This window comes from Porites lutea (genome assembly GCF_958299795.1).
Source record: "Porites lutea chromosome 5 unlocalized genomic scaffold, jaPorLute2.1 SUPER_5_unloc_1, whole genome shotgun sequence".
Classification (NCBI taxonomy): Eukaryota; Metazoa; Cnidaria; class Anthozoa; order Scleractinia; family Poritidae; genus Porites; species Porites lutea.
The window spans coordinates 87,330-98,346 of record NW_027332288.1 but is presented as its reverse complement, the minus strand read 5'-3'; the positions used below and the strand labels follow the sequence as shown (position 1 = coordinate 98,346).

The following is an 11,017-nucleotide window of genomic DNA, read 5'->3' as shown; positions in this document are numbered from 1 at the left end:
TGAGTTTTTCTCTCTTTCTCCCTGGGAGGCTATAAATAGCAAAAGGATGTTCCATTGGAATTCACTGATTTAAGTGGCGCTTACTTTAAGGACGTTTTGCCAGTAATTATAAAAGACCGGTGCGAGATTAGTTTGTTTACAGTTTGTATTCCAAGACTTTTGTTTGAAAACTGAAACTACCTGTATATTATGCAAAGTAATTTGCGTAATACAGATCGAAAACCCCGACCCCCGGAGGTCTAAGACAATCTCGCTAATAAACCTTTCGTGAAGTTTTACTTTGCAAGCGTATCACCTTCATTTAAATTTCTGTTCAAATATTTTGTTTAGTCATCTTTTTAATGAATAAGACATCGATTGGTGCAATCAGTCAAGAGTGAACAGAAACTCTAGTCCTACATCGAAACACTGTTTTGGTGCTACATTAGTTGCATTTCAGCGCGCTTTTTTAAAAATTTCAAGTCGTTTCAAAAACCTTAAAATTGGCCAGTGACCAATTTAATCATGTTTGTCGTAAATATAGCAAAAGGCGTCCTTCCTCTTGTACCGTACCATATGTAAGATGTCGAATTTGAGTATTTAGTAAACATTTTATTCGAATGCAGCAGTTTTTGGACGAAATTCTTCTTAATTACAACTTAATTAAGACAAGAATTTTTCTACCTATAAGCTTCCAAATTGTGCTGCCTAAATTGCCACTGATTACGACGGTTTCTCTATAAAATAGGCGCAAAGGACGGCGGGATGGTAAATGATAAAGGAACGTCTCCCACTGTGGGAAGCTAATGGACACGGGATAATCGCGGGCGAAATCATTGCAAGCATAGTTGATATAAAGAAGAACAATAGAGCCAGCCCCTTCCCGTCAAGTCTAGTCCCGTCCCTGAGTGGAAGGCGCTAAATGACATCTATCGATATCAGTTTTAGTGCCCACTGGCAGCAGTTTTGAGGTACGAGGTGCATGGGGATGTCTATGAGGGCAACTAAAGCGTTTGAGGAGAATATGTCTTGGTACATTCTCGTTCCCATACAATACGTAAATACTAAAAGCCTCCGTGCCCAGTGGTGATGATGAATGTTAGTTTGGTGGGCTCATAAACCTGTGATGTTATTGCATGTAACCTCTCCCTGAGCCTTTCTTTTCCCTACCACGATTTTTCCTGCTTTGATTATCAAAAAAAACCGGCTAAAATCAAACCTTTGCAGCAAGGAGCCCAAAAATGTGACCTCCTTTAATTAAATCACATTCTTTCATGCAGAGATTAACTTATCAGAATTCGAGGGCAGTTTGCAGCTGGCTTCTGACTGGATTAAATCTGTACGAAAGAATGTGAATAGATCTAAGCGTTCACACTTTTGCGCTCTTTGCTGTAATTCGCTCTGAATATTATGCTCATAAATAAATGAATAAATAAGGTAAGAAACAGTTTTATTTAAAATTAATGAGTCATTCTAAGGCTCGACACAGAAATTACCCGTCGTTCCATAGGTTACCATAAGAGATTCCCAATGGTTACAAGATGGTGCATATGAACAATTTCAACGTTCAGGAAAATTCAATTTTGTATGTTTAGCCTGCGAGCAACCTCGACTCCATTTCGAGTGCGACTGTCGCGCGACAACGCTGGCTGTTCCTCACTCTCACATCTCCTTTCTTGTCACACTCACGCGCGACTTCTCACAATGAGCTTCCTCGCAGGCTACTGTCAGGGGGACCCAAGGACTCTTTTTCTGTACAATAACTGTTCAAAGGAGCAAATATTGCCAAGAAATGTCTTGAGCTCGAGAAAGGCTTAAAATTCCTGGATAACTGCCAGTCCTATTCGAAAAAGGTATTCGGCGATTTTCACATTTTTTTCCCAAGATATTGCCATCATTATTAAAGAAGGTCTCCTGAGAATTTCGGTAGAAAGTACAGCTACTCCATATCCTCTATTTTTTGACCAGTCGACCTATCATGGTAGCTAACAGTTTCGGATGAGAGGAAAACCCTCCAAAAACTTTCGAGACGACAAAAATTCCCATAAGACACTCCTGACTTAATAGGAACCATTCGGTCGTTGCGTTGGGTGCCTCTGTACTGTATATCCTCAACCAAGCTCATATGACGTTACTTCCACAAGCATTTGTGTAGTGGCACCATCTTTCAATATATCTTCTTGTTGTTTGACGTGTTTATAGTAAATACAGGTGCGCTTAGAAGTTATTTACCATAGAATCTGTTATGCCCTTTCTTAGAGAGCCAAAGAAGCCGGCTCTTTTACAACCCTCGTTTTTAACTCACGTTCAAATTGTCTCACTCGATCAGTTCACTCTCTAGTCCAACATGCAATGTACCTTATGATATTTGTGCCGGTCCATTCAAAATAGCTCTCCTGAGGAAAAATCCTAAGGGGTTGCTGTATACACAGACACAGACTAGACAATTGGTTTTTTATCAGTTAGCAGGTACAAAAAAAAATAGTGATCTTGCACAACCTGTTTTGTCGTCTGCATAATGTGGTCAAACACATGTGTGATTCGAATTAACCTTTTAGAACACAAAGATACCACATAATGGTCTCGCTTGTCCTCTAATTTGAATCATTAGGCTGAACAGCCTGTCTTGTGGGGAACAGGGAGATTGCTTTTCTCGAGATTCTCAGCGTATCACTTAGAAATGAACGACAAACGCAGATAAAGTTTAAAAGCCTTTAATTTATTTTAAAGAATGACATCAAATATATAGAAACTGACAAAAGCTGGACATTCGTTTATGAAATAGGCCACTGTCGATATATCCATTGACGTCATGTCCTGAGGACACTAGGAAGAAGAGTGATGACAGGCTTTCGTTTCTTCTGGTTTTCTTGGCCTGGCTATGAATTTGGACAATAGCACGATATATCAAAGTGACCTCATTCATACTGAAGCCCCTACAATATTTAATCTTACCCTTACCATTCAAAAATTTATTATTATCATTATAAAATTAAGCACTATAGTTATGTAAATATGTATTATGTATTAAATGAATAAATGTAGTTGCATAAATTAAGTTCTTGCTACAACCATTGAAACACTCTTGCTGTTGCCGACTTCGTTCCTGGTGTATGATCCATTAAATAAAAGAATTATATAAATTATGCAGATCGAGGAGGGGTATCGGATGAACGCCGAGGCGGATAACTTCCTTTCCATTGCTGACCCTGATTGTGTGTCTTCAGTGAATAGTGTGTTATATACAGCTATTTCGAGAGAGGTTGTCGGAAAAAGTGAACCTAACAATTCCGAAAGGCATTGTGGGTGGTTTTGAGTTCACTTTTCTTCAGAGAAATTTTAAAAAATTGGCACGAAAGGTCATGGAAATATGTAAAGTAAAGTAAAGAAACAAAAGTAGGTTCGACAGCTACAGTCATCAGGAACAGTGTATCGATCATATCCCACATTTATACCTTTCGTGATGGTCGTGTCCACATTCTTTCCGACAACCTTTCTCGAAATAGCTGTATACTGACTTCCAAACCAGAACTTAGCTGCAGAAGTTGTAAAAAAGGTTCCTGCGTTGCTTATTGTATTGGCACCAATGGTCGGAAATTGCATGTTATTTTTTCCGAACTGCCCTGATAATCCGAATCTTCACTTCTCACACCCAGAAGTGGGTTTCCTAGTGATCTGCTAAAGAGCACAAAAATCTAAACTATAATCTCTACAATTATTATTCAACACCAGCAAAGATCTCTACAATAATTAAGCTTTTTTTTCTTTTACTGCCGCAATATTGTTATGGTGAACCAAAGTGCCTTTTATCACCTTACTCCTGATCACACCTTTTTGAGTCAACAGTTTGCTTCTCCAACATGACATAACATGTTTATAGGGAGTGGCAATGTTGTAATCTAACCTAGCCGATTGAAATGTTCGTAACATTGAATTGTAGCCACGGAATTATGTGGTAGGTTAGTAGCTGGCGTATGAGAAACTCTGAAGGCTATGATCAGATAGCCCTTGCACCGACATGAAAATAATACCGGATTTTGCTTCTGTCAGCTCATATAGAAAAACGGTGATTTTCCGGCTATTTCTGTTAAGGAATGAAACTGCGCCTCCGCCGATCTTGAAAAATGGATCATCACATATCGTATAGATTTCTGCCACTTTTTGTCGCAGTGTGAACAGTTTTTCAAGTAAAATGAGTAGGGGCGAGCGTGGGCTGGGAGCCACTGATATGAAAGTAAATGTTAGGAGAGAGGATTGGGATTTAGTACACCAAACTGAACTCTCGGCCAACCTGCCGCTCTGGTATGATGTTCGATATGTGTGGACGACTTGTTCCAGTTCTATACGGTTGTCGTTCATACTGCCGGATACATTTTAATGTCGACACGAAAATCTATTTCCAGTATAGTGTGGACAGACTAAAAAAGTAAAAGAAACAATCCGAACTACTAACAACTTAATAGTCATTTGTTGAGAATGAACCGATTTTAGTCCCTACAATTGTTATATTACCAGTGCTATTCAGTATTTTCTCGATGTCTTTCAAATGAAATTAACTATTATTAGGTATTTTATTGCAATAACCCATTAAACAATTGCGCTCGTCATCTAAGTCCTGTTCCTTGGTGGGCAAGGGAACTCCCATATAATGACGGGGTTGCTCGTCTCTCTTAGACTTAGACATTGCAGTTTTTGGTCTCACTTTGACTGTGCACATCCTCGGAGACCCAGGGGCAGATAGTGGATGCGAGGGAAAGTCTAAACGGGCGGAAAAATATGCCACGAAGAAGAAAAGTAAAGAATGGCGAGTAGAGCCCCTGGGGACAATGTCTTACCAGACCAGTTCTCAACGGTCGCCGCCGTCCTGGCTCCTGATTGGTGCCAGAAAACGTTTGTGTTTTTCTGCCCAATCAGAAGCCAGAACGGCGGCGACCGTTTGGAACTGGTCTGGTAAGACATTGTCCCCAGGGGCTCTTCTAGCCGTTCTTTACTTTTCTTCGTGCCATATTTTCCTGCCCGTTTAGACTTTCCCTCGCCCCCTCTATCTGCCCCTGGGTCTCCGAGGATGGACTGTGCAAGACAAAAAGCCAATATTTTTAACCTTAAATGTATCACTTAACCCCCTGCAAACGGACGTAACTTTGTTGGCTAACAACTCGCAACATTGTTCAACATTGTTGGAAGTTGTTGCGTCCGTTTGCGTGTAGCTTTAGGGTTCTGCGTAAAGAAATATCTATATGGTTATGAAAAGATCAGACGTTGTCATAATGAGTTAGAGAGTGTTCTACTTTGGCTGCCATTTGTGATCGTAACTGAGGAGACTGGTTATGAATATTGGAAAACAGTGAAGATGAAAACAACGGTGTTCAGTTTATGGGTATAGTTTCTTGGTGTTGCAGACGGTTCAACTGCAATTATTAATCTACTTATCCGTCGAGCATTCCCCTATGCTTTCATATTGGAGCTTCCCCCTCTCCTCCCCGCTTCAAGACCCCTATAACAATCTAAAGAAAAAAAGGGTGCTTTGACAAATATTAAACCATAGAGCCCCTACAGAAATTACAGCTTGGTATCAAGAGTACTAGTTTTACTGATGTTAGTAGCGGATGCCTCACGGTAACATGGCTGGTTCTGATCCAGTAGTCTGAAATAATAGTAAGGGGTATCTTCTGTCATCATCTCTTCCAGTATCGGTATTAGTTGAACGAATGAGGGTCGTTCATTTGGATCCTCCTTCCAGCAGTCCATCGTCAATTTGTATCTGTTGAAAAAGGAAGCCATAGTTTAAAATACCGCTACACAACGATATGTCTCCATTTACTTTAAATATTGAAGACACTTATGTTCTATAGGCTCTTTTTAGAATAAGGTAACGTAAAGGAAAGAGGCGCGCTGCAGTTTCCACTCCTTTGAAAAGGCTGACAATTTTAGAAAAAAAAAACTGTTTGAAGGACTATGTAAGTATTTCTTCATCGTGCCCTCTATTTAGATGTCTGTTATTATTTCTATTCTGACTTACATTTCATCGCTGCACGTGTTGGGTTTCTCCATCCGATACCCAGATTTAAGTAAACTGCATAGCCTCATAGGGCTTATCCCAGGGTATGGAGTACCCCCTAAAATAACAAAATAAAGATCAATTCTGTCTTATCAAAGATTTTTAAGATTTATTTACGAATCACACAATCATATCTGTTCTAAATCGCGTTATTTATGTTCTAAACCACGTCGCACCGTCGCACCTTGCTTTTTATGGTATCATTTCTGTTTCGAATACAAAATGAGATGTAAAAGCCCTTTTGTTTCCGCTTTTTAACAGGCCATTTAATCTGCCCACAGGCAAGTCCTTCCTTATGTTTCTCGATCTAAGGCAAGCATCTTGACCGCTACGTAAGAGCTGCCATCCTTCACTCTATCCAGCATTCCCGCTCGAAGTCTTCCAGGTGGTCTCTTTCCTGGTATTCTTCCCTCAATGAGTAATGGGACATGATCACCATGTCATAGGGTTTGACCAAGCCAGACTCTCTGTCTTCTGTTGATAACAGATATGATGGCCCTCTCCTCACCGACACGCCTCAATACTTCTTCGTTACAGACTTTGTTAGACCAAGTTATGTTTAAAACCTTTCTCCAAAGCCACATCCCACAGCTCTCCAGCCTTTACACGTCCTCTTTCTTTAAGGTCTATCATTCGGCTCCATTTAGAAGAGTACCCCAGATGACAGTCCTTATAATTCTCTTCTTCAGACAAAGGCTAGCGCGCTGAAGGCTTTTGTCAGCAGTTCTTTTTTCTTAGTAAACGCGTTTTCGGGCTATCCTCGATCTAACTTATTTTTCACAGGATCCATCCTGTGTAATGAGGCTCCCAAGGTAGTTAAAGTGCGACGATTCTTGGCTTAATTGTTTACCCTCAAGAAATATCGTGAATTCCTCACCAGGCCTCTTTCTGATTTTCTTCAGCTTAGTCTTCTTAACATTGATCTTCATATCATATTTCCCTGCGCTTTACTGTATTTTACCCATCATAAGCTGCAGACCTTTAACTGAATTGGCCAAGGTTGCTTGATCATCCGCAAAGCTCACTGTCTTAATGAGATGACCTGCCACTCAAATGCTTTTATTCACACCACTTAAATCATCTCTTTGCATGGCTTCAGAATATATGTTAACGAGTATGGCATGGGGGATAACGAGCTAACTTATCTGGTGCCACGGCCAATCACTGCTGGTACGGATTAAATTCTGCGATTTCAAAATGGCTGTAATAAAGTGATAATTTCACTTCGTGACGTGCAATTTTAGTCTGAAATTATACTTCTTATCTCCAATCGAACTCGCGCTCGAAATCACGCGTATGATATCAGACCAAATTGCTCTCCACTCAGTTCAATGACCATCATGTATTATCAATTTACCAACCTCCAGGAGGGATTAAAATAACGTAATCTACAAGTTTCCCATTACTAAGAATTTATTTCGCTAAGTGACACGTGATATCAGGTTAAGTTGTGGTTAAGGGTATGGCTTATAGGCTGGATTACTATGAGCCTGTGCTCCTTCCCGGTAAAGACGGCTGGGAGAGCCGCGGAAGTTAGCCTATTATGTTTTCTAGTTGTTTAGCAATCATGACATTATTCTCCCGTGACTGCCATCCTAAAACTGAACAGTCAGCTTTTTCCTAACTACTGTCATGGGGGCTTCCTCTCAATTCCCTCGGGTATGGGAAAATGACTAGAGTATTATTCTACCAGCATCAGTATACAAAGATTTATAAAACTAGCTTACCCATGGTGGCTAGTTCCCACAAAACAACTCCAAAAGACCATCTGCAATAAAAGGAAGCAGATAAAGAAATAGCAAGAATTAACTTCATAGAAATATCAATTTTGTTTATCTCGCCCCATGGATGGTAATCCAGGAAATTTTTGCTTGGAGTCATGGACTTTGGAATCCGGAATCCAGCTAACTATGAAATTCTGGAATCTAGGCCTTTTGAAATCTGGAATACGCTGAGTTGGAATCCGGAATCTAGTATCTGGAATGCGGGATGTGGAGCGTGGAATCTAGGATCGAAGATGGTCTTTGATTAACTTCATTGGCTCAAAGTTTCTGTTTATAAATCTTATTTTCAAGATTCACGCCTGGAACAGGCTAATGTTTTCCAAACACTTGAGTATTTCTTTAGAGATAGAGTGATAACCGCTACTGTAGACAGTGTCATGATCAAAATTATGCTCTTTCTTTTCAGACAGTTCTAAACAGTACATTGCAGGGTCTTTGTTATCTAAAACCTCAACTTCACACTGCATCACAGGAAGCCTAAGCTTGGCCTAACTGTGGCCTCGTTAACATATACTCACACGTCAGTCTTGAAAGTAAAAATGCCGCTTTCCAACGCTTCAGGTGCCATCCATTTCATTGGTAGCTTGTGTACGCTCGTAACTTCGTATATTTCACTCTCATTTGCGTGGCGTAACAAACCAAAATCAGCAATCTTCACCGCTCTGTCTTCACCAAGTAGGATATTACGGGCTGCCAGGTCACGATGAATGAATCCTTTGCTGGCCAAATATTCCTGGCAGAGAAATAACGAAATTATTTCTCAAACAATTTTTAGTTACCAGATTCCAATATGAAATTAAAATGGAAGCTCGATTCTACGATATGGCAGGGGGATAGCAGTTTAACCGGGATATCGTTGCAAACGAACTCCGGAAAAGCAACCAAGTGCAATGAAACATCTGTTCCAGGCTCAAAAATAGCCCGCCACCGTCCCTTTTTCCTAGATCACGCTTTTATATTTTTGCCGGTGCTTTACACTTTTTTTGCCGGTGCCTAAAGCTTTTTTGCCTTATTTTTGCCAGTGCCACCCCTACTATCGAGAGCCTGGAACAGGCTACTGCAAGCTGTGCCTGGCAAACGGTCCGGAAAGCTGGAGGAAGTGATCGTCGGCCTATTCATGAAGAATGGAGGGAGGATTTCCGTCACAGCTGTTGGAAAACGAAGGAACAAATTAAGGAATTGGTTTACAATATCCCCGCGACGTATACTTTTCAGCATAAAAAGCCGTCAAAGTTGAACAAGCTAAGTGAACTACAGTCGACTCCAGATAACTCGAACCCTCGCTAACTCGAACCTTGTGCTAACTCGAACCAGAATCCATTTCCCCTGGATTTCCTTTACTGTAATTTATCCTCGGTAACTCGAACCCTCGATAACTCGAAACTCCCGCTGACTCGAAGTAATTTTTGTTTCCCTTCAGATTTTACCCTCAAAAACTCGAAGGGATGAATATTGGCTGAAAAATAAGGTTTTCAGTTAAGATTTCAATCGCGGAAGAAAGCTCGTTGACACCTGTTGACACTTAATTAAATGCTGTTTTTCAGGGAGACTTAAGGTGCGTGGAATAAAGCCCTCCTTAGACTGCCACGCCCGAAAAAGAAAAAAAAACTTATTGGTTTTTACTATAATGCTGATTTCTATTTCGAAGTCGCCCAAAACAGCATACCTGGTGAACATTATTCATTTAGAGCCAAATATACAGCTGAGCCACCGGGTATATCAATTGAGCTTACAATAGTTAGCAAATACCATCATAGTTGCCGTTTACGAAAAGCAATCCTTTCAGCCGTCAGTTCCACTTGCAGACCGTTTATTGTGCTTTCCAAGATCCCGATTACGGGAGTTAAGATTTATCTAGTCCGTGCTGCTCAGTCATCCAGTCGCGAAAACAAATTTAACCATTGATTTTTCTTTTCTCTACTTCCCTTCTTTTCTTTTCCTCTCTTTTTGCTTTCTATTTCCTGTTCTGCCGTGAATGTCACGGGCGTAGCCAGCCCATAGTCCTGTAGGCCCAGGCCTTCGAATTGTTGATTGGATCACTCTACTGCTTGTAATAAATTATGCATTGTTGGGGTGAGCTAAAAAAACATAAGAGCTCAAAGTGTTGGTGAGGTCAGTACGTACTGGTCATGCGTGCAATTTTCAGGATATGTGGAAATGAAAGTCAGCCAGGCCTACAACTAGTCGAAAAGCTGGCTACATCCCTGTATGTCAGGCTTGTACGATTCAAATGAAATAACTGATAGTTTAGCCTTATTCCGATCATATGGCGGTATTCATTAGACACCTTTTCGAAAATACGAACAGACCTGATTTTTCAATAGGTACCTTCACAACGGCTCCATGTGATTTTTTTGGCTTCTCGGGCTATAGAAAATTTAAAAAAACTCGTTTCTGACCTATTTTAAGATCAAACAGCTCAATTTTATATGTGTCGTGTTTCACGAAAAATTCAGCAAGATAGTAGTTAGCGCTACTATGGTCTGTTATAAATGACGCAGAAATTTGAATGCTTGAAAAATCTGTCGTCTCATGACCGAACAGTATTAATACGGGGAAGAGGCAGATTCTTGAGATTTGCAAACGATGACTAAATTGCTCAAAGCATTCTTCAGTCGAAAAAGTTCTTACCATCCCTTTAGCAATCTGCCACGCATAACATAAGACTTCTTTCCCAGAAATGTCTTCTTCATCATCTTCCTTGCCCTCACAGCTGCCTTCTTCTTTCTCGATGGTGATCTTTTCTTCGACGTTTCTTAAAGCCTCAGCAGGAGTGAGCTCTTTTTCTTTGGAGAAGTGGGCAATATTGATCGAAGGTAACACCATCACCGACGTAGCCGACCCCTTTTGTCCTTCATTTTGTAGAAATGGCGTGTTGACATCGTCACTTTCTTCTTCTCCCTTGTCATCTTTGTCTTCCATGTTTAAGCAAGTTTCCATCTCAGATTGAGGCGCATCGTTGATTAGAACTCCTCTTTCATCGTCTTCTAGGTCGATTTTAATTTCCTTCGTCTCGCTGCGATGATAACCACCGTCTTTTTCACTTTCTTCATTATTTCTTTCCCTGTTCTCCTCTTTCAGGTTTTCATCCAGGACATCTTTTGTTTGCAGGTTCCTGGACACCAGTTTCGGCCTCTCAGGAACAGGAGGCTTAAGCCTTTCAACGACATCACTTTGACGACTATTTTTCATTGTA

General features: G+C 40.6%; 1 protein-coding gene across 1 annotated transcript; it reads right to left on the bottom strand.

Moving 5' to 3' along the window:
- Positions 1–5,516: 5,516 nt before the first annotated feature.
- On the bottom strand, positions 5,517–10,682 carry LOC140925347 (fibroblast growth factor receptor 2-like). The gene is made up of 5 exons (XM_073375336.1): positions 10,453–10,682; positions 8,340–8,554; positions 7,765–7,805; positions 5,999–6,095; positions 5,517–5,740 (listed from the first exon to the last, which is right to left on the bottom strand). Exons 1-5 carry the CDS (start codon positions 10,645–10,647, stop codon positions 5,539–5,541), a joined length of 750 nt encoding a protein of 249 aa, XP_073231437.1. The 5' UTR covers positions 10,648–10,682; the 3' UTR covers positions 5,517–5,538.
- Between the last annotated feature and the right edge of the window lie 335 nt (positions 10,683–11,017).

Coding starts and splice junctions, on each gene's coding strand:
- LOC140925347 (XM_073375336.1), bottom strand. CDS start 10,647: ATGGTGTTACCTTCGATCAATATTGCCCACTTCTCCAAAGAAAAAGAG. Junction 8,555..10,452: donor GGCAGATTGCTAAAGGGATG/GTAAGAACTTTT, acceptor TTTCTCTGCCAG/GAATATTTGGCCAGCAAAGG. Junction 6,096..7,764: donor GTGGGAACTAGCCACCATGG/GTAAGCTAGTTT, acceptor TTGTTATTTTAG/GGGGTACTCCATACCCTGGG.